General features: G+C 39.7%; 2 protein-coding genes across 5 annotated transcripts in view; one reads left to right on the plus strand and one right to left on the minus strand.

Annotated features, from left to right (window-relative positions):
• Positions 1-4,403, minus strand: part of LOC145480000 (protein crossbronx homolog) — a 95,104-nt gene extending 90,701 nt beyond the window's left edge. For 2 of the 4 annotated variants that reach the window (XM_081458491.1, XM_081458490.1), the window contains exon 1: positions 3,220-4,403. In XM_081458491.1, the coding sequence (XP_081314617.1) occupies positions 3,220-3,533 (314 nt within the window). In that variant the 5' untranslated portion in view covers positions 3,534-4,403. The remainder of the gene's footprint in view (positions 1-3,219) is intronic. The other 2 variants (XM_081458492.1, XM_081458493.1) reach the window with 2 other exon arrangements.
• A 110-nt stretch (positions 4,404-4,513) lies between these two features.
• The window catches only part of LOC145479981 (rho GTPase-activating protein 19-like), a 43,579-nt gene continuing 25,578 nt past the window's right edge, over positions 4,514-22,514 (plus strand). The window contains 5 exon segments of the mRNA XM_081458470.1: positions 4,514-4,824; positions 7,634-7,714; positions 8,955-9,164; positions 9,950-10,146; positions 20,012-20,104. Coding sequence (XP_081314596.1) covers positions 4,614-4,824; positions 7,634-7,714; positions 8,955-9,164; positions 9,950-10,146; positions 20,012-20,104 — 792 coding nt within the window. The 5' untranslated portion in view covers positions 4,514-4,613.

Raw genomic sequence — 22,514 nt, forward strand, 5'->3', positions numbered from 1 at the left:
TCGACTTGTGTGCGAGCAGACCCAAGCTTCCACTCGGCCAAATTTTGAGTCACGCAACCTGTGATGTTTACTCACCAAAAGCTGTTGAAACATTAATAAATCTCATAGACGGTAAATCTATTCCTTAACAATCCAGCTTTATCGTGTTAAAATTTCAGCGAAATCGAACAAAACCAGAATTAGTTAGAATTTTTTTTGTGACCTCACTCCCCAGACTTGACCTAACAAAGGAAGCAACGGTCGCCCATAGCAACCGAAAAACACGAACATAACAAAGCCGACGTTTCGGCCAAAAAACTCCAGAATTATCGCCTGAGAGCTTAAACTTGAGTGGGAACATCTTTTTCGAACTTTTTTCTACCCATTTAAACGAAAGACTGGCCTTGGCGGGCTACAAAAAAGACCAAGAGAAAAACAGAACAAGACAGCAGAACAAGCCGATAATATTTCATAGCATGGCTTTCGGCACGAAAACGAAAATACAGCTTACTTCTGGATAAATTCAGCCTTAGAAGCCAGCAACCGGTCCCAAATTACTTTCTGTTTCCTTACAAATGTCCTGACTTCCATCTCCGACAGATTTTGCCCCAATTTTGAGCAAATAAACATTTTGTCGACGGTGACCGCCATTACGGTGGCTTGCATACTAAATTAGCTAACTTGACAAAATTCTCCCGTGGGGGGGATATGACGAAAAGAGCTGAAAAATGGTCTGTAATTGGGTAATGATGAGATGATCCCACTGTCCAAATTTGGTGAGAATCGAAAGTAACGCCAATTTTCTGTCACGTTTTCAATCTGTGGTCACTGGAGTGACCAAAATCGATACATCGGTCAGGATAGAGTTTTATTATTAAATTATATGACTTGTGTGACTACTTTGCTAGCCCTTTACTCGTGGAAAACACCAATTAAATTTAATCATGACTTTTAAGAAAGAAAGCTGTTGTTAATAGTGTTATTATCGTGTCAGTTATATTGTTCATGCCCATACATATCCCGAAGAAAGTTCTACAAAGATTAAGACCATTACGTCATCGGAGATTTGTCAATGGCTACCACTGATGGTGCAATAATACAGTTTGTGTTGATCAAGTGATGTGATGTCTACAGTAAGAAAAGAATCATCAATGACTGCTTTGGAATGTGCACTGCGTTCCGACGGTAGTGCTAAGCAAACAGTTAAATTTTAAAAGCGCGGTTATAAGATCTAACAGATCTTCTTGTTTTTTTCTAGTTTTGTTGGTGACCAGACCCAAACTTCCTCTCGGCCAAATTTTGAATCATGCAACCTGTGATGTTTATTCACCAACAGCTGTTCAAAAATTAATACACGGACAATGTTACAGATATTGTTTTCTTTATTGTGTGTAAAATATATTTTCTTTTGGTTTTATCGAAGCATTGGATTCCAAAGAAATAATAAATACGCTAAAAAAAGGTATTACATCAGCTATGGAATGCGCTGACATTGCAGCTTTCACTTTCGCCACGTGACAAGTAAGATGTGTTTACTTTGCAAGTTTATTTCACCAGGAGCGACAGTCTTTTTGGTTTTCCAAGTATTTTTCGTATTTTTAGACAAGAGAAGTGAATTGTCATGCTGTTTTATTGAAGCGAGTTCAGAGATTGGAAAGAAAATTAAATATTTGCAAGCCACGCAAAGAACATGTCAGAACATTGCAAGGATTCCCTACCAAGGATTACATCATTGGTAGGGAAATAACCATCGTACTAAAGATAGCCGTGGATAACGTAATTCTTGAATTATGTGACTCGTGTGACTAGCCCTTTACTCATGGAAAAAAACAATTAAATTTAATCATTATTTTTAAGAAAGCAAGCTGTTGTTATAATGTTATTACTGTATCGTTTAAGCCCATGCACATCCCTAAGAAAGTCCCAGATTAAGACCATTACGTCATCGGACAGACATGATGTATTGCAGTGTGTGTACTGGGAGACTGGTCATGTGAAATTAATAAACAAAGTAAACTTTGCATTTACATGCTGTTCCATTGCAATTCTTCCCTATTGAACGGGCAAGTAAAATTTTGCCACGGCAAGTATGTCATCTGGCATACTTGCCCGGCTGATGACTTGGAGTGAAAAAACCAATATGGATCCTTATTTAAACATTAGCGATTTTATCGATCAATTTATAGAAATCGATACTCACAACTATCACATCAAATTTATAGATTATCAAATCAAATTTATCGATTTATTAATTTTATCGCCCTCAGCGAGGATTGTATTGTTGACACTGGTAAATACAACAAACTGCTTCTTCAGAAGCAGCATTTCAAAACTAGCTGTGTTTTGCCAATGCTCAGTGTTTTCAAAACAAGGCAGCAACCACCGTAGTTCCACTGCCTACTTGATTATATACATTGTATCACCAGCTACTCTGGTTAAGGCAATCAGCTTGCGACAAACAAGCTCAGCATTGTGTCACTTCACACTCAGTTTTGTAACAATAATGTTTTTTATGCAATAGGAAGCTTGTTAAAAAGAAAGCTCAAAGCATCCACTGTATTTTGTGCCCTTCACATTACTGGATGAGGGGCCTTGCAGCCCCTAACTTGTCATAGCCGCCTACTCTCCCAGCTCCAGGTGCCTACTTCAAAACATTTTAAACCCCTAAATGCTCAGCCTATCATCTATTTTTCTTCACTTGTCATGCACTTCAAGCTTGTTGGGACATGCTGAGTTACCCTTAGGCCTTGATCACATACACGTGTTGAACGCAAGTATCAAGATCGTCAGAATCAAGCAATTGAGCCTCAAGAATTTATCTTATACACACTGGACAAGGATTCATCAGTTCCCTTGATGTACTATGATCCAAGTGCGGATGATCATTTTCTGATGTTTCGCTGCCCTAAAATAAGTGGAGACATTTTGCACTGATAAAATTGATACGTTAGATGAAATTGATGACATTAATTTAAAACTCCATAATTATTGATTACTCACAACATATCCCTTTATTGATTTTTATCAATTTCGAATACAATTAAATAATTTACATCGATTAATATCGATTGTTATCAATTGAACTCGTTGGGGTGTAAGGGTATTTAGCACTACCCTGCAATACATCGGGGACAATTTTAATCAAGAAATAAATGCAGCAAAGAAAAAAGAAAAGTTTAGTTTTATTAACATACGCTGAATGAATTATGTAAGGCATTGAGCAAGAAGTAACTGACTTACAATTCCATGATGATGGCATGTTCGCGGAAGAACGTACGAAAGTCTTGAATCGTTGCGCAACTCTCTGTTTCTGCTTTGGAACGGATTCTCTCGTCGTTTGTTGTTAATGCTAATCCGCTGCTTTCACTGACAGACCGTACTAATTTTGCTCTGCCAGGATACGATGGGATCAGTTTCCGTGCGGCTTTTAGTCTCTCACTCAACGTTGAACCAGGAGAACGTGATTTCCGAAGGCTAACCATTTTATGGATTTGATCACCTCTTTCTTCTTCATTTTCCACGCTACGTGAGTGAACAGGGCTTATTGAAGGCATAACAGAGGCCTCTTAAGTATCCAAAATGCTTAAATTCTAATGGATTTGTCTTTAGACGTCGACCACTCTCTCACTGTCGGACCGTGCAAATGCGTGCCAGTCAAACCGATCCAATGGAATGTGATGGCATCAAGTTTCCATTGTTCGTCACTGCCCATAAATGTCTCAAAAGCGCTCGGTTTATTTTTGAAATATTCTAAAACCAAGCTAAAAAAAAATCAGTTTTCAATCGTCGAAGAAAGACACATCAATTACGTGATTTTCGGATGGTGGCCGGGCCACATACGCTGACATACGACAAAGGCAAGTAGATGGAACACAAACAACAGGGCGATAAAAGTCTTACTTGTTGATCTTTGCCACGAAGAATTCTTCAATAATTTATGAGTCGCGGGAAAAATATCATAATAGAAATGGTACCTGCATTCCATTAATTTTCGTGATAAACACAATATGCAATACAATGAAGACATTTCACAGAGCAAGCTTTCCAAGTGTTGACGTCCCAGCGCGCACAAAGTATGAAGCCTGGGACATTCCTCAAATTCATCAATACTCGGTAGCACTCACCCATAAACACCTGATCATTATCCACTGTCAACACACAATTCGTGAAGAAAGTAGCTCTCTGGTAAAAGCTTAGCTCAGAGTTAGACTTCACAAGGGAATGAGTACTGCAGCCATTGTCGTCAGATGACAACTTAGAACTCCTGATGAGGTTTCTGTGTGCTGGCCCTGTTACAGGTTGTAGATTCTAAAAGTCATCCATTACAATATTGTTCACTGAAAGTCTGTCTTTCAGTTTACGTTACGACCTTCTAATTTTCTGCTCCGTGTTCTACTTCGCAAAACCGCCGTCCGCCATCTTCGAATTGTTGAGCCCGCTAAGCGTAACCGCTGAATTATCTTGAGCGCGTGATTGGTCAGTAACCGCCTGTCAGTAACTGAACCGTTAATTAAATTTGATTGGTGAGGTGAGAATAAACGCGGTCTTTCTGACAAAGCCATCGAAAAAGAAAAAAAAACGTTTCCGACAAAATACAGTACGTACAATTTTGTTGATGGTATTTTTGAAGAAAAATGTACAAGAAAGAGTGTAAGGATTCTCACGCTAGAGTGTGCTTGAGCAGACTTACGAGAGTCTTGGATATCAACATGTTAGAGGACTTACAGCAACTTGAGCATACGGGAAATGTGGCCAGAAACCTAGAGATTGATAGCAATTTTAAACCTCAGAGGAGTTTTTTCTCCAAATCATCAGAAAAAATCAACAAAATAATGAACAGAAAAGGTAAGGATCTCTAAAGACCCCCGACTAGAAGATTGCAGTCCAAAACAAAACATTGCCTTGCTCACAAATCTGCATTATTGAGCTTAACAGCTTTTGAGCTTTATGTACTTTAGGTATCGAGGGAAATTAAAAAATTCCTTAATATAGGCTTGTTTTGCGACGATTTCGAGAAAGGAAGTCAAGATATACGTAAGCTCAAGCTTACAGATAATATAACAGTAAGTATGAGAGACCTGTGTGTGAAACTATTTAGTCTGTCATCTAGCTATTTCTTTTAATGCAAAATTTGTCTTTACATGTTGACACGGTGAGGATTTCAGACAGTCAGCAGATCTACGAGGAAAAATTCACCGACTCGCTGAGACAAATGTTAATCCTGAGATGTCAGTAATTTAATTCAAGAAATGAAGTTTTTATAATTAGCGCTCTTCAAAAATGATTATTTTTGACGCATGATCAGATCCCTATACAAACGTGAACACTGTGCTAACACTCCGGGCTGTAGGATGTAGACAAGGTCTGAAAGTACTTACAAGTGACCACAGGTGACCATGGGTGATCACGAGTGACCGCAAGTGACCACAAATGACCACAAGTGACCACGGGTGAGATTACATCAAAAAATGTCGGTGATGTTATCATGATGTCATTAAGAAGTACTCATTGTGAGGTCATTTAATCAAATAATGACCTGACCAGTGACCAAACTCAGGCTATTTACTAGTGTGGTAATCAAAGTTGAGAGCATTGCCTGTGCGTTCATAATTCGATTTTTTTCCTTAACAAATATTGGCTGTTGACCTTCTGTTCTTTCATGCTTCATATGTGATCTTTTTTCGATTGTAAAAGGCAAGAAAATCCCAGTAATTTTATTACACAAAGTAGGGCTCAGATAACGATAAGTCCGGATAACAATCTGCATGTGAGGTTGAACTACTAATGCAGGGCTTTCATTACAAGCCAGCTACTGCCGGAGCTCCGGCGGCTGTGAGTCATCGAGTCACTGGTCTCTTGGCTGTGTTTGTTGACAAAAACTTCAAAAATGTAACTCTGATAATACTTACTGCCTACCTATTTCTCAGTTTAAATAAACTGATAAAATATTTCTTACATTTGCCTCGACAGTTTGTGTATATAAAAGTGTACACATCCATCGAATATGATTGCAAATTGCAAAACATTCAACCATTTTCAGCAGTATTGTAATAAAACTTAACCTTGCTTTTAAACTATTACCATGTGGTCAGTCAAGAAAAGATGGCAGCAAAGTGTGCACCCATATACAGTCTGGACAGACTCGTTCATTTACATTCTTTTGAAAGCAAAACAGGTATTTGAATAAATTTATTTGACTTCGGAATTGTTCTTTCATAAACCTATTGTGTTCTTCTTTGCTTACAAATGAATATCGATTGCACAAAACGAAACGCTTTTTTCCAATGATGAAATTTTGCTAGTCAACCCAACTGATTCTAAAAATATACGGTCTGAAGTCGCAGATAAGGCCTCGCCATCTTCGCAATTTTTGGAAAGTCATGAGCCACGCAAAGGGCCATCAATCGAAGGAATGAAAGACTTTATTTGTTCATCGTTTGGAAATTCATTCAACGAGCCTGTTCACAGTTTTTACACTTGCAGAACTTTGTGAAGGAAGCCAATGTACTTCGATAGCCCTAGCAGAGATAAATCATTTGCGGGCAGCAAGCAAAAAAGATCAGTCCCAGCACATATTCATCATTGACTTTAATAACTTTGATGCCCAGAAAGCTGGAAATCTCATTTCTGAGAGTTTAAATTTCAAAATTTTCTGGGGAAACATGCCCCCAGACCCCCCTAGCAAAGGTTATATATCCTGAGCCGCCTACTTTTATACTGGCAGACATCTACTTCGAATATTATTGAAAGCACTGCTAATGAATGAATTCAGAAGCATATCACCTAGACTAGGTGATATGCTTCTGATGAATTAAACTTTTCAAACTATAAACTTCCAGGCAAAGCATTCCTTTAAGATTTGTTTCCAAGACTGAATGTTCAATTTCAGAATGCCAAAACTTATAATAAATATTTCTTGAGAAAATAAAGTTCCAGCCAGCCAACCTGCCAGACAGTGCGTCGCCAAAAAATTTACGTCTTGTTTTCACAATTGAAGAATGTTAACAAATAAACCATTCTGACCACAAATCATGGCCTTTTGGTAAGTTACACAATCCCGGTGTAAGTTAGTTTTCTGACAACAAATCATGGCCATTTGCCTAGCTGCAACTCGCAAAATTTATTTTTCAACTTGTTTTCAAAAATTGTCGGACATGTTCTATTTACACTAGTTGTGTTCACATGGTGTAATGCAATCCTAGTCCAGTCTGTACAAGATTTTCCACCTAGTTTTGTAGGTTGCCAAAAGGCCGTATTGTCTGGCGGGAATGGTTTATCTGTTATTTGATCAAGCAAAGCATGCAAACTCCACACACAGTGTTGGGTGTCACTTGGTTTAGTAAAATCAGGCGAATTTTTCTTTACTTTCACAAATAAATAAGCAGCCAATATTTGAAAAGGAAAACATTGAAGTGTGAAGCACAGCTACTGCTCTAATCTTTGATTACTACACTAGTAAATTAAGCCTCAGTTTGGTGGTAAGGTCATTATTTAATGATATGACCTCACAATAACTTCTTAATGACGTCATAGTAACATCACTGACATTTTTTGATGTAATCTCACTCATGGTCACTTGTGAGTACTTTTAGACCCTATATTAGGAAGAACTGAAAACGAAGAATCCTGACATGGTTTACTTTTTTTTCTTTAGGTAGCCATAAAATATTTGGTCATTCACTCACAGAAGATGGGGTAATCAGAATTTCAACACTTATTAATTTTTTGAAGAGGCGTAAGTCAATAAAGTTTCATGTAATGATATTTTCTTGTGTTTGTAACATTATTGTGGAAAATATTTAACACTTAATGACTGTTCCCCAAGGGACCAGTCATTAAGTGATTTATTTTATAGCAAAACAAAACAAAAGCGAATTTTGAAAAACGCGCTGAGATCATTCCAGTGACAACACTAGGCGACCTTCAACCGTACACCCTGATTATGTGCAACAGCAGTCAACATTTCGCAGGTAACAGTGAACTGTTTCCCATTTGACGTCATAGTTTTCGCAATGTTGCCCGCTCGTGGCATTTGGCGATAAACAGTTTCATTGTTAGATGTCATGTGACCATGAACTAGCCAATGAATGGGCATGCTGTAGTGGGAAAAAGGCCAGCTGTATAGCAATAGTAATTATAGTAATTGGACCAAGTAAAGCACTACTCAGGGAGTAATGTATGAGTTAAGAGAGGATGAGTACACACCACAAAGCCAACTTGACATTGCAAGCATGATTACTCTCTAAATTGTACAACACAATATCTAATTACTAATTAATCACATTCAATAACAAATTTTGAGATTACTAAGTCTTTTAAGAACTTCTTTTAAGCAAAAATGTCAGTAGTGCTTTTCAATAAGTTAAAAACGCTGTAGAAAATGTTAGGAAGGAAGCCTATAAATGGCAGATAATTGACAAGTGGATGGTAAAGGTATCCAGTTACAAACAGTTGTAATTGATTATCTGTAATTAGTATCACCCAACTAGCGGGCTAATGCAAATCCTGCATTTGAATTGGCTATGTTACTAGAGGACTATTAGTAATAGTCCTCGAGTAGCGAAATTGGCGCAATTGAGCGTGACGCTTTCTTTCGTTTTATTCCCAAATAAATATTTGTTCAACTTGCATTTGCTAACTTTATTCTTGCCTTTTCTGTCTGACTAGTTGGGTGATACTAAAACAATTAGACCCTTTGCCCTCAAGGGTCACGGGTCAATATGGGCATGCAGAGAACCAATCATGATCAAGACGTGTGTTATAGATATGATGACATGAAAATATCATTTGATGCCCAGTTGTCAGCATTTGAAACTGGTGGCAAGTTATCGCAGTTTGATTGGCCATTTGAAACAGAACTTATCAGAAGTTTTCAAAAAAGAGTAAAAAGTTGCCAAGAACTTTTTTTGGTGGCAACGGTAATATAATTGTCAATAAATTACAAGTTTTTGATTTGTTTATATACTACATTACAGATGTAAACAAGGAAGGCTTGTTCAGAGTCTCAGGCAGTAAGAAAAGGCAAGAAGAATTAAAAGATTTGATTGACAAAGAAGAGAACGCTGACTTTGACAATGGCAGATTTTCTCCACATGATGTGGCATCTGTTCTGAAGATCTTCCTTGGTGAGCTCCCAGAACCTCTCCTAACACAGGCTCCGCAGAATGCTTATTTACAGATCACAGGCAAGTTTTGCTTTCAAGCTCAATTATTTTGTATTGTTTAGTTCCACAGTCTCTTACTGCAGAAGTTTACCTGTCATTTTTTAATCTTTAATTGAGAACTCTCTTAAGGTCATTCCCTAGTATTGCATTCCACATCCCTACTACGTATAATTTCAGGCGTGATTAGCTCGCGTGCATTGAAAAATGGCAGCTTTTTCTTTACAGCTGGACCTCGCCATTGAGGTTAATCATCATTTTCTCGCAAACGAGTATGGTGACCTATCTTTTTTTTCTGTTGTAAAAATTGAGTACTAAATTTCTCTGTGTAAAATAAATATGGACCAATTCTCAGTGTAGAACAAAAAACAATCGTCGAAAACATGAATTTAGCAAGCAATCGTGACTACAAAATCATGGTGCCATTGTAAGAATTTATTGGGTATAAACAAGGTGCTGTTGCTCCTAAACAAACATGGGGACCCCTCATTTTTATTTCAAAAGTTAAGTTCCTATAAGATAAACAATCAATATGCAAAGTTTCACAAAAATCTCAATGCAGGTTCTGTTTCAGTGGAATGACCTTAAAACATTTACCTTGCCAGCTGCATCATGCTGTCTATCTCATGTACAAGAAATATAAATATAACTACCTATAGCCATCCCATCCCATCCCACCATCCCAACACTAGTCAGTGTCTGTAATAGTTACTAAGTATTTCATGAAACATTACTGTCAGTGTATCCTTTTTAATAATTACAATAATTCTGATTTATATTTATCTACCATGAATTATTCTTGTTTGCAGAAATCCGTAATGATGAATCCAGTGCCAAGTTGATTGAAGCATTCCAGCTTCTGTTTCTGTTGGTGCCACCTCCAAATAGAATGCTTCTACAACAGCTGCTGGAGCTGCTCAGTCTTGTCACCAAAACTCCACACAGTAAAATGACAGCCCACAATCTTGCAGTGGTGTTCTCACCAAACATTATGGACTTCAGAAAGGTACCAATGTACTTTTTTCAAAAGATTTATATTATGTATATTATGTTATAGTCTGCTAGTTTTCATACTCACCGTAATAATGAGATTGTAATTTTGCGATTCAAAAGTATTTTAAATTAAGATTATGCAGCTTCTGCTTCTAGCAAAAGTTAAGGAGGTCAGATGTCCTTGTGAGGGTATAGTTCTGAAAAAAACTTCACATAAAGTGTCTAACACGTAAGTGAACGAGGTTTTGAAAACCTGAGCAAAAGTGACCACTATAATTTGGACAGAAGAGAATATACATGTAAGACGGCCAAAACGGTCGACATAGCAACGACAGATACGAGTGTACAATTTTGCGAGTTTATTGGCAAAAATAGCAGAAACAATAACAACGGGGACAAAGGACAAAAAAACTGGAACGAGTAACACAAGGGTTGTTGAGAATATAGCATTTGAGCTAAACCAGTGCTTGACTTGAGAACTTGAGTATAGCTCAGAATAAACCAACTGAATTTGCTGAACAAATGGTTGCCAATTTAAAACAGATTTAAGGAAACTGTAGGTCAGAATAACTCTAAACCAAAAAAGGCTAGGGAGTCTATTTGTTGCCCATGAATACAGGATTTACCTAAGGGAACTAGGAGGTAACTTTTCATACACAACAGGATTCAGCTAAGAGAAGTGTGTGGGAATGAACCACCAACACATACCAAAATAAGGTGTGTAAGGAAACCAAACTAATGTAAGTAACCCAAATAGTAAGAAGAATAATAGCACAACACTAATAAAAAAAATAGTTTGAAAATTAGAACTGAAAATGAACTAAAGTGACCTTGTCACATTCCCCCCTATTTTTGCTTGCTATGTCCTCATGCAAGTACAAATGCAACAGAACAAATTAATGCTCCCTTACAAGTATGCGTAACATTATTAAAGGTAACTAAACTGTAAAGTTAGTTATTGATTGTTCTTGGCTGATGATAGGGGTTTGCATGTTGTCCCTTGTTAAGCCTTGCAGAACAGTGCAGGGTTGGTCTTTTTGGCTCTGCAACTGGAATTTTGAATGGGTTCTTGAGGGGTTCTGAAAGTAATGAAGATATCATCAGAGTCATCCAAAGTGTCACCAGAACTTTCACTAGGTGGGGCTTTGTTAATCCTTGGGGAATGCGGGCGAACTCTTGGTGGAAACCGTGGTGTTAACCTTGGCTTGGGTTTGGGGCAGACTTGCAATTCAGAATGATTGACGGTTCTGGTAGGTCCTTGACCATCGGCACGCTCACTTTCATAGACATGGTCACGGCGATTGATGACTTTGTGAACTTTGGAGTTCCACTTGTCTTGGATCTTTGCTCACCCTGTAGGGTGGCTATGAGCGAACACTCTCCAATTGGGATGTCGTCCGGTTTGACATTTCTGTGGTGGTCAAACTGCTACTTTCGCAGTGTAGGTTCTGCTCTAAGCTTGTCTTGCGCTTGCTCATGAGCATCACGTAAACGATTCTGGTGAAGGGTAAGCCACCCTCCATTGTCACTTGGTGGATCTTCTTGTCCATTAGGAAGAAGGAGATCAACAGGCTCTTAGGGTGATCAGTGCCAGACAACAGATAGTGTGGGGAATATCCTGTAGAGGAATGTGGTGTTGCATTGTATGCATAACACAGTTTCTTTAGGTGCTCAGGCCACTTCCTCTTCTTCTCGGGTGGTAGGGTGCATAGAAGGTCATGAAGGGTGTGATCAAACCGCTCACACTGTCCATTTCCCACAGGGTGGTACGGTGAACTTCAGGATTTCTTAATACCACACATCTGGCACAGTTCTTTGACCACTTCAGCCTCAAAACATCTGCCTTGTTCAGAATGAATTCTCTTAGGCACACCATACACAAGGAACCATTCACGTACTAGGGTTTTGACTACAGTGCTGGCTCTCTGGTCTCTAGTTGTACCACAGTGAATTTAGTGAATACGTCAGTTAATACTAACACATTCTCTCTGCCATCTGATGCCGGCTCAAGTAGGGTGAAGTCCATTGCTAGTACTTCCAAGGATTTGGATGCAGTGATGCTGGTCATTGGGGTCTTGACGGTTAAGTAGGGTCCTTTCGCTACAACACAACGCTCACATTCTGATAGGTACTTTTTCACATCGTTGTGCAATCCAGACCACCAGCAATGTTCACGTACCAGCTGCTCTGTCCTTTCCAATCCTTGGTGGCCACCTTGGTCATGGACACCCTTGAGAAGTTCGTCATGGAGACTAGCAGGAAGGAGCAGCTGTTGGTGCTTGTTACCATGGCTGTCAGCGTTACCACTGTAGAGGACTCACTTTATCTCTTCAATACGGTCCCATTGGTTCAAGAGCTGTTTCGCTTCACGTGTCTGAGCTTTCATCTCTCTAGCTGAAGGCTTACGACCAATGTTACGGAAGTGTATCAGACACCTAATGGTAGGGTCCGCCATTTGCAACCTTACTAACTGGTTTGTGTCCCACGATGGTAATATACTGGTACTGGGGAGAGGGTCTATTGTTGGCTGCTCCATTGTTGACTGGGGTAGTAGCTCTTGCAGAGACTCGGGTACAGCAGTGGTATTGAGGGAAGATGCCAAGGCTGCTTCTACTTGACCAATGTCACTCTCTTCATGCTTCTCCCGGTTAAGGTGGCTGAGTGTATTGGCATTCATGTTCTGCTTTCCTGCACGGTACTTGATGTTGAAATTGAAATTAGCTAGTCTTGGACACCCATCGCTGCTCAACAGCCTTCAGCTTGCTCTTTGACTGCAGGTAAGTCAGGGGGTTGTTGTCTGTCAACACTATGAAGGTAGAGGATATCAGGTACTCTCAGAACATTTCTGTAACGGCCCACTTGAGAGCTAGGAGTTCCAGCTTTCTGGAAGAGTAGTTCTCCATGTTCCTCTCAGCTCCTCATAGGGCTCGGCTTGCATATGCTATTGGTCTGACATGACCGTCCTGCTCCTGGGATAAGTCAGCTCCTAATCCATCGTTGGAGGCATCCACTTCTACAATGAACGGCTTGGTGTAAATAGGGTAGGCTAACACTGGTGGGCTGGTCAGTACTTGCTTGAGGCTGTCAAATGCTTTCTCGCATTCTTGGTTCCAATTGTTCTCAACAGGTTTCTTTCTCTGTCTACCATGTTTGCCACCTCCATAGAGCTTTGAGACCAGCTCATTCAGCGGTTTTGTTCTTTGAGCAAAATGCGGGACAAATCTGTGGTAGTATGAGGCAAAGCCCAGGAAGGACCTCAGATCCTTAAGAGTAATTGGCTTGGGCCAGTTTTTCACCACCTCTGTCTTGTCAGGATCAGTGGCAACAACATCAGCAGATACCACGTTTGCCAGGTAGTTAACTTTTGGACAGAAGAACTGACACTTCTAAGGCTTGAGCTTAAGTCCATGCTCATGCAATTTCTTCAATACGATTTCCAACCACCTGAGGTGCTCTGGGATGTCTTGGCTGAAGACAGTGATGTCATCTAAGTACACAAACAAGATCTGCAACACTTCATCCCTGAAGACAGTCTGCATCGGTCTTTGGAAAAGGCCAGGGGCTCCTGCAAGACTAAATGACATCCAGTTGTACTCGAACAGACCAAAGGGTGTAGTTAACACTGTCTTGTGGCGATCAGCTGGGTTGACTTCTACCTGGTTGTACGCAGAGGCCAGATCCATGGTTGAAAAGTACTTAGCTCCTCCTAGTACGTCCAAAATCTCATCAATTCTCGGCAGGGGATAGGCATCTCGTCTTGCCTTGGCATTCAGGAGGCAGTAATCCATGCACATACTCAGGGCACCATTCTTTTTCCAAACTAGCACAATAGGGAAGGCGTAACTGCTCTGGTTTGGTGCAATTACTCCTTTGTCAAGTAGCTCTTGCAGGTGCTGCTTGACCTCCATCGGGTGATTCTGCGGGATCCGTTTATGATGCTGGGCCACTGGGATATCATCACTGGTAGGGATACTGTGCTGGATGGTCGTAGTGCAGCCTAGATGGCCATGCGCACGGTGTTGGTGTACAGAGCCGTTACAAAATATGTAATGCTAAAAAACACGGTGGAGTATGAAATTTAAGGACAACTATAACAATCTGACGACACCAAATGAAAGTAAATTATATGTGCATTTATCTCCTAATGAGAAAATCCCAGAATATCTACTTACTTTCACTTGAAAACAAAATGAAAACACCATACAGGAAATTGACGATAAAAACAGGAGTGAGCGAGTTTGAAATTTTTGACATCCTTTCCGTTGCCGTTAAAATTTTAAGACAAAAGTCTTGAAAATTGAGGTGCACATGAGTTGCAGATTCAAGTCGAATAGGTATTTTTCACAGAAAGTCAACACAGTCAAAGCTAAAAGTGATTTTCTAGTGTTACATTCATATTTTTGAACCAAAGTTTTGGTTCGAATTTCAACATTAAACATGAGCATTTTGTCCAGCTTGTGAAAACGTTTGCAATGTTTCTATCCTGTGTCTCCTTTTTATCATACGATCATATTGTTTCTATCATTCGTTTGATTTCTATTTTGAGTATCGTTTAGCACCCAGGTTTTGAACTATCTTTGGCGTCGTTGTTCTTGCGTCTGTTACTTGGTGACTTGCCACTGGCACATGAATCTCGACTTCAGCTTCAATTGATGCACAGTTTAGGCACAACGAATGCAAATTTTACTTAGTTTATGAATCTTCCAACATGCAGATCATTTAAAATGTTCATCAACATTGTTCAAGGATGGGTTTAGAGTTACTTCCCTGAAAACATTAGCAAGCCTGCTTTCCCAATGCATTGAAAAAAACATGCAAAATGTTTGGAGTAAATTGCTTGTAAACGGCACTTGGAAGACTGTTGGAGTATCATTTTTGTTCCTAAACTGGACCAGAACCACACTGCTCTTCCTAAATTTATTGCATGACGAGCCAGTGCTATGAGAGGTTTGAACTCAGTGAACTTGGGATCAGCTGAAAGTTTTGTGGCTTTCAGTGGCAGCATTAAATTACTCATGTCATGTCAATTTCTGTTACATTAAGGCATGTTTAACAAGACAACTTGTTTTAAACTACAAACAAAATTTCCTGTGCCTTCGTAGAAAACCTAGACGGATCCCAGACGAAACGATTGTGTTGACTCTTTGTTGACTTTTGATAAAATACAATTACAGGCTGGCCAATCTGAATCATTGGTTCCCACAGCTAGTAAAATTCCAGGTTGAAGGAAGCAGAAAGGTTCACCACTGATTTATCCATTTTTTTGTTAGTTAACAGCTTTATCAGTTGATATTTCTTAATTTTTGTGACATTATTTATAGGTAATCGAGCAATTGATCTTAACTTCAGCGGAAGATAAGATCTTTCAATTTTGACGTGCATTTTCTTGTCTGCACGAGACAGCCGTTAGAAGTTTTTTCAACATTTCAAAACACTTCAAAATTGGTTGCAACAAACAGATGATCATTTTGTTTACCAAGCCAGTTTTTCACATGAAGGTACCTGGAAATCCCTCACAACGTCAACCGATCACGTAGGTCTTTGAATAAATAAACTTGAGGTGTGCAATTAAACATTCGAAACAAAACGAACGATAGAAATGATAGAAACGGAATGTTTGACACGATTTGATACCTGGAAACCAAACGAACGTTAGACACGCTGTAAACGCTGTAAACTCTGCACCGTTTAGGATTGAAAATGTAACGCCACCTACGAGAATTTCAGTGAGTCGTGTAAATTTTTCTGCTTGTTACTCGCTAAGCCGGCAAAAGAGAGGAGTTTCAAACAACAACACCACAAGCTGATATAACAGAGAATCTATGACTACGATTATTTTCGTTCACATTCAGTCCATAACAAAAAATATCCTAGTAAAAGTCAGACATTTGTCAATGATTAGCAACTGTACACCAACACCGTGCTCATGGCCAGATCCTCTCCATCTCTGGCAAATATGTCTCATAGAAGGTGAAGATTCTTAATGCCTCTTGCTTCTCAGCTGGTGTTCCAGGAAAGTCTGTCAAGGTGATGCCAGTGGGGAGATCTTGCTCTCTCTGGGGGGTTGCAGGTTGGACAAGCTCTGGTGATGGAAATTCCCGGCTCTCTGCTCCCAGGGGGCATGATATCACCTCATTACACGGCACATCAAGCTCTAGCTGGTTTCCACTAGTCACTTTAACTGCACTATGTACTGTACCAAGGCGTGTTCGTGGCTTAAGCCAAACATCTCTGTAGGTGGGGTTCACCACTTGGATGTGGAAACACATCTTCGAGGCATTGACCAGGGTATTGGCAACCTGCATGTTACCTGGTACTGGTACACTGAGGGGTTCGACCATGGCAGTAGGACCACAGGCTGGACCAGTGACTGCTACTAGTGGTCAGTAACGATTAATTGATTAATCGCGATTGTGACTGTTCGGTTCGATTAACGATTCTTTGATTCCACATTTCGATTTTGGTTCAATTTTTTGCATACCTTTCTCAGGGTGCCCTCAGTGAGTCATTATATTGTGAAATTAGAATCCAGTTCTAACTCTTAAAATTGATTGACAAGCAAAGACATTTGCAGTTCTTGTGCCATTTTGTGTTGCTTGGTTAAAATGTTGCCCTTCAACCACCCCTTGAGAATTTCCAAATAAGGCAAACCATGTGTGACATGCTCATTGTCACGTTCTCAAACATGGCAAGGAATGACCAAGCGATTGTGAATCCACCTGCTTTTTTTAGATCCGCTGTGTGGAAATATTATGGCTTTCCGGCTAAAGACAGTACAACAGACAAGTCTAAAAGTATCTGCAAAATTTGCTCAGCAACTTTGAAGTATTGTGTCGGTACAACTTCAAGCATGAGCACACACTTAAAACATCAACACAGCATTGATGAAAAGTCAGAAGCGTTGCACTCAAAGACTATAAAAACTTCACCAGGTACAAAAAAAAGTACTGGAACAGGACAGTTAAAAATTCAGGATGTTATGAAAAATAAGTTGCCACAGTCAGGCAACAGGGCAACGGCGATAACGAAGTCTATCGGAGTGTTTATTGCAAAGGACTTGAGGCCCTGTTCAGTTGTGGAAAATGAAGGGTTTCAACACATGATCAACATTCTAGAGTCTAGATATGACTTACCCAGCAGAGTGCATAAACCATGCCATTGAACACTAATCCATTGTTGTGGTGGAAAGCAAATGAACTCAAATACCCTATTTTGTCAAAGTTGTCCCAAAGATATCTATGTGTTCCTGCCACATCAGTGGCCAGTGAGAGAGTTTTCTCTTCTGGAGGGGACCTTGTGTCTACTCAGAGGTCATGTTTGCATAGTGAAAATGTTGGCAAGTTACCTTTTTTAAAGAAAAATCTGAGAGTGCACTAGATCTAGAAAGAACTCAAATTAAAAGAAGAACACTGACAAATTGCATGTTTTTTTTTTATTGCATCCTTGTGATAGATTAATTATGTTCCTGTTACTATTGTGTCCTCAAATTGAGAGTTTAGGGTTGTGTATTGTTTAAATTGTGTATCATGTTGCAAGAATTAAAAAACATTAATATTTTGCATAATCGAATCAAAATAATCAAAATCGAAAGGCAATCGAAATTGAATCGAATCACAAGGAATATGAATCGTTACACCACTAGCAGCTACACTTGCCACTGAGTTTGGGGGAATCATGACGGGGTAGCTTCCGGTTACGCAAACAAAACCAGACGTACAGGTCTCTGACGTCCTGGGCTCAGTATCAGTCCTTTGTTGGAGCAGGGCACTGAACTTGGGGATCTGTGCCAGAACATTGGTTCCAACGAGTCTAGGTACGTCCTTTCTCTGTTGGGAAGTGGCTGAGGTGTCTTTTAGGACAAGTACCCCACAGTTGGGTACTTTCACCCCATCAACCTCTATGTCCAGTTCAAGCTAGCCCACGTACTGAACCTCAAGCCCGTCAGCAGCATGCAGGGTAAGCATTTGCTTCTGTCTTTTCATGCGCCCACAGGTTGGCTGGTGCTTCTTCAAAGAACACCATTGAACCAGAGTCTACTACGCAGAGCATATCAACACCACCAAGTTTTGCTTGGACCGTTGGGGTACCACCAACCATATGTACTGCATAATGGTTGCCTGCTAGAGGTTTTGAGCCACCACTCTTCCCCTCCATGGCATGGCTCACTGCCATGGAGTCTTCTTGTTTAACGCTGACAGCTTGTATTCAGGTCTCCTGTTGTTCTGGTTAGCACCCGTTTGGTTTCTTCCATGGCCACCTCCAGGACAGCCCCTCTTGATGTGAGTCCTTGACCAACAGCCAAAGCATCCAGGCTGCCACCGTTGCAGCATACTGGAGGAAAGCTGCAAAATGGCTTGCTGTTGCCTCTCAAGAGCCCCTTGCTGGCCCTTGATATGTTCTGCAGGAGCTTTTGCTGCTTCTGCAGGTTCTTCGTAAGAAGTTTTTGGCCTGCTACCAGCTTATTTACCACTTTCGGTAAGTCAGCAGCACCTTTCACCTCGCTGCAGGTTGGCTCGTTCTCAGTAATGGCTTCATGCACAGCAGCCCTCCTAGGGGGTGTACCATCCTCGTCCACCCAGCACTGGACTTCTTCTCTAATCTGCTGGAAGGATTTTGTGAAGTGGTCTCTTGCCCAACACTTGATATCTCGTTTCAGCCGCAGGTCGTACAGGTTTTCTAGGAGCTGGTCTTTCTCAGTTACTGCACCCGGGTTGAGGCGTTCCACCCGTGACAGGAGTACCATCAGCGAATGGAAGTAGTCCTATATGGACTCCGTTTCCTTTTGCCACCACTCAAAGAACTTCCTCATGGCCTGTGTGGAGGTAAGCCCCTCACCAACAACAGGGACAACGAACAAAAAGACGGGAACAAGTAATACAGGGGTTATTGATGATATAGCATTTGAACTAAACCAGTGCTTGACTTGAGAACTTGAGTATATAGCTCAGAATGAATCAACTGAATTTGCTGAACAAATGGTTGCCAATTTATAACAGATTTGAGGAAACTGTAGGAATAACTCTAAACCAAAAAAGGTTAGGGAGTGTATTTGTTGCCCATGAATACAGGATTTACCTAAGGGAACTAGGAGGTAACTTCTCCTACACAACAGGATTTAGCTAAGAGAAGTGTGTGGGAATGAACCACCAACACATACCAAAATAAGGTGTGTAAGGAAACCAAACTAATGTAGGAAAATAACCCAGATAGTAAGACAAATAATAGCACAACACTAACAAAAAAATAGTTTGAAAATTAGAGCTGAAAATGAACTAAAGTGACCTTGTCATATACATATAATGGAACTTACATCAGTGTCAGTTACAGTGTAAGCCCATTTTGCCAAAGCTACTATATTTAGATACTAGACACTAACATTAGGAAGTGACAGTCAGATATTTACATCTGAATGTCATGAATTGCAATCACTGGGATATACCAAATCTTTGGTTTCTTATAGCAGGCCCCAGTTGTTCGAAGGCTAGATAACGTTATCCATCAGATAAATCACTATCCAGTGGATAAGTGTTAACAAAACAAACTGCTGTGAAGGTTATATGAAATAATTCATATATGAACTGCAGTTGTATATGATAGTGAGGAAAACAAACTGCGCTATCCACTGAATAGTGATTTATCCAGTCAGGCAAGGTGATATGCTTCTGTCCATTGGATAGCACTATACACCTTTTGAACAACCTGGGCCATATGTTTTGAAAAATAATAGCAAAATTCTGTTTTTGCATTTACAATTTACATGCCCATAAAGATTCTCCAACCTTTATCCTGTAGATCAGTTTTATATGTACTGGTCTTTAGTGAATGATATTTTGCTTGTAAAGTAACTGATAACCATTATGAAATTTTTTAAACACCAGCAAGTGACATGCCTGAGCCATGTTCCTGAGGACATGTCAACAATGCAAAACTTGGTCGCTTCTATGATTCATCATGCTGCAGATCTTTTCAAGGTTTGTACCTGTGTGATAAAGGGCAAAGCTCACAGAACTTCCACAACATTCAGTCTTTTTAGTGAAAATATGAGCAGTTCTTCAAGATTTGTACATTACTGTATCTCCCAGTGTTAATTGTAGGTAGGTCAGTGTCTGACTTCAAACCTTTTGACACATTTCAAGGCTGTTGCCTAAGGAAAGTTTTAAGTTAGGTGCCCCAGCCATTTTTTTAGGAGCCAAGGATAAAAGTTGCTGTGGTTAACCCTGGGGGTTGGGTTAAGGGGGGTTGTAGTGACTTGGGAAATTCAGGGGAGAGGCCCAGGGGGCATCCCACTTCTCTTTGTTGAGATTTTCCTTGAGATGCTAATATCAGTCAAATTTTTGGTATCAAGCATTCAGCAAAGAGTTCAGGTCATGACTGAGGAAGAATATTATTTATAATGGTAATTGAACTGAGTGGAGTGTAATTTGGTCTGAAATCAGTTCGATTTGAAATCACAAGTATGATTTCAGACCAAAATTACATGACACGTAGTTCAATTTCCAGTTTATTTAGATCCATTTTGAAATCGCACAATTTTATAGCCTTAAATTTTAGATTTTGGTGTATTGTTCCATTAGCTGGTTTGATGAAAATAGCAGAACTGGAAATGCCATTACATTCCATTTAGTATGCAAAACGATGTTGTGACAAAAACTCATTCGAGCATAACAATTACAAACAAGCAGTTCTGAGGTCAGAATGAAAACAGTCTACTTCATGCGTTCAATTCTCGTTGGCTGAATCAATGATGGAAGGCCTTCCTTTCTTCTGCGGTTGAGGCTGCGACTTTTCACTGTCTTTGGAGAAGGAATTTCAAGGTGCATCCCGTGTATAAGTTCTGCTATGGATTTCTTTTGAGTATGAAACTCCCTCAATTAAGTGCACAAAGTCAGTCACCCTCCCCTCCCCCCCCCCAATTTTTTTTACATTTCTGACATAACAAACTCATCATCTTACAGTGGTAAAAGTCTCAGAAAAAAATCAATGTTGGAAATTTTTTGCGCGAACACCCTTAATACTCAGGACCTTGTCAAATTCTTGCGGCACCATTTGTTTCAAGATATTTTCAAGATGGCAGGACTGCCACCAGCATCGGAAGACTAAGTTCATTCACTGTTTTGTGGAGCGGGGCATATTTTGACTATGTTTATTCACAGCAACAGAGTTGAGTTCTTGTCTTGCTTCATTTGAAACTACTGGAAACCTGGAAACATCTACCTTCTTGAGATGGCTCTGAATTTGTTGTTGTGTGGTTTTCATTTGTTTTTGTTTTGCTGGACTCAGTATCATACAGATCTTCAGCAGGTGTTGAACAAAAATCACCAGAATGGACACTGAAAGTTGGAAACCTGCATTAAAATAGGTCCTCAGCCTGAAGGAGTTCATGATCGTTATTCAAAAACTGTAATTAATTGAATTTGTCAATTGTTTTGGAAAAAACAACAATAAAACAAAGTTATGGCAATAATAGTTGCAAAATTTGCCACACAATTTCTTTTTGCCTTTCATTTTCCTGAAATTTTATTGGTTACTTTAAACTAACCTTGAAATCTGACTTGTTGTTTTGTTTTACTGTCCCATTCTCATTGGCTGAGAAAAAGATGCCATTTAGAATGAATAAATCGCACCACTGAGAGCCAATCAGATTTGAAGTGATTTCAAAATGGATTTAATAAAATGTTGTAATTTTAAAAAATAAATAGAATTCAATAATTGGGGCATACATGCAAGCGTTGCAGCTGGTTTTTAACTTGAAAATATTTATTAAATGTAGAGGTACAGTCTTAGACTGAGGTGGAACAATTTCACTCCATCACTCCTTCACTCCTTCACTTCCCGTTATAATTAGACATTTGGAAACCCGGGGGGAACTCCATATGAAAAGGCAAGGGATGCTCATCAGAAAATTTGAATTTAGCTCCTAAGGGAGACTAATATGGACGTTGCTTGAGCTTCATTAGACCCCCAAAGATGCCACTTAAAATGGAATAGATTTGATCACTAGCCACTGTTCAAGAAAGGATCCTCTGCGCACTTGTTAAAGACCTGACTCACGTACTCGAGAGATCAGCAGAAATTAAGCCTGAAAACAGAAATTAAATGAGAGTGTTTCTTTTATTATTATTTCCTCAAGTGCACCCTAAATTATACTTTGACAGCTAAAAATGGTGACATTTTGTCATCAACACCCTAAGTGAGGCCAGAATCCTTGATTTGTACCCGAGACTACGAGCATCCCCGACCTTTTCATAGAACAGTCTCCCCCAGGTTTCGAACATCAGCCATCTAAGGCCATTTTACAGTCACTTGGAGCATGTCAAGTTAGTTTTTTTCGACATGTAGAAGGTACAACAATTTTTTCATTGTAAGGAAAATACTTATGGT

This window comes from Orbicella franksi, chromosome 2 (genome assembly GCF_964199315.1).
Source record: "Orbicella franksi chromosome 2, jaOrbFran1.1, whole genome shotgun sequence".
In the NCBI taxonomy this organism is placed as follows: Eukaryota; Metazoa; Cnidaria; class Anthozoa; order Scleractinia; family Merulinidae; genus Orbicella; species Orbicella franksi.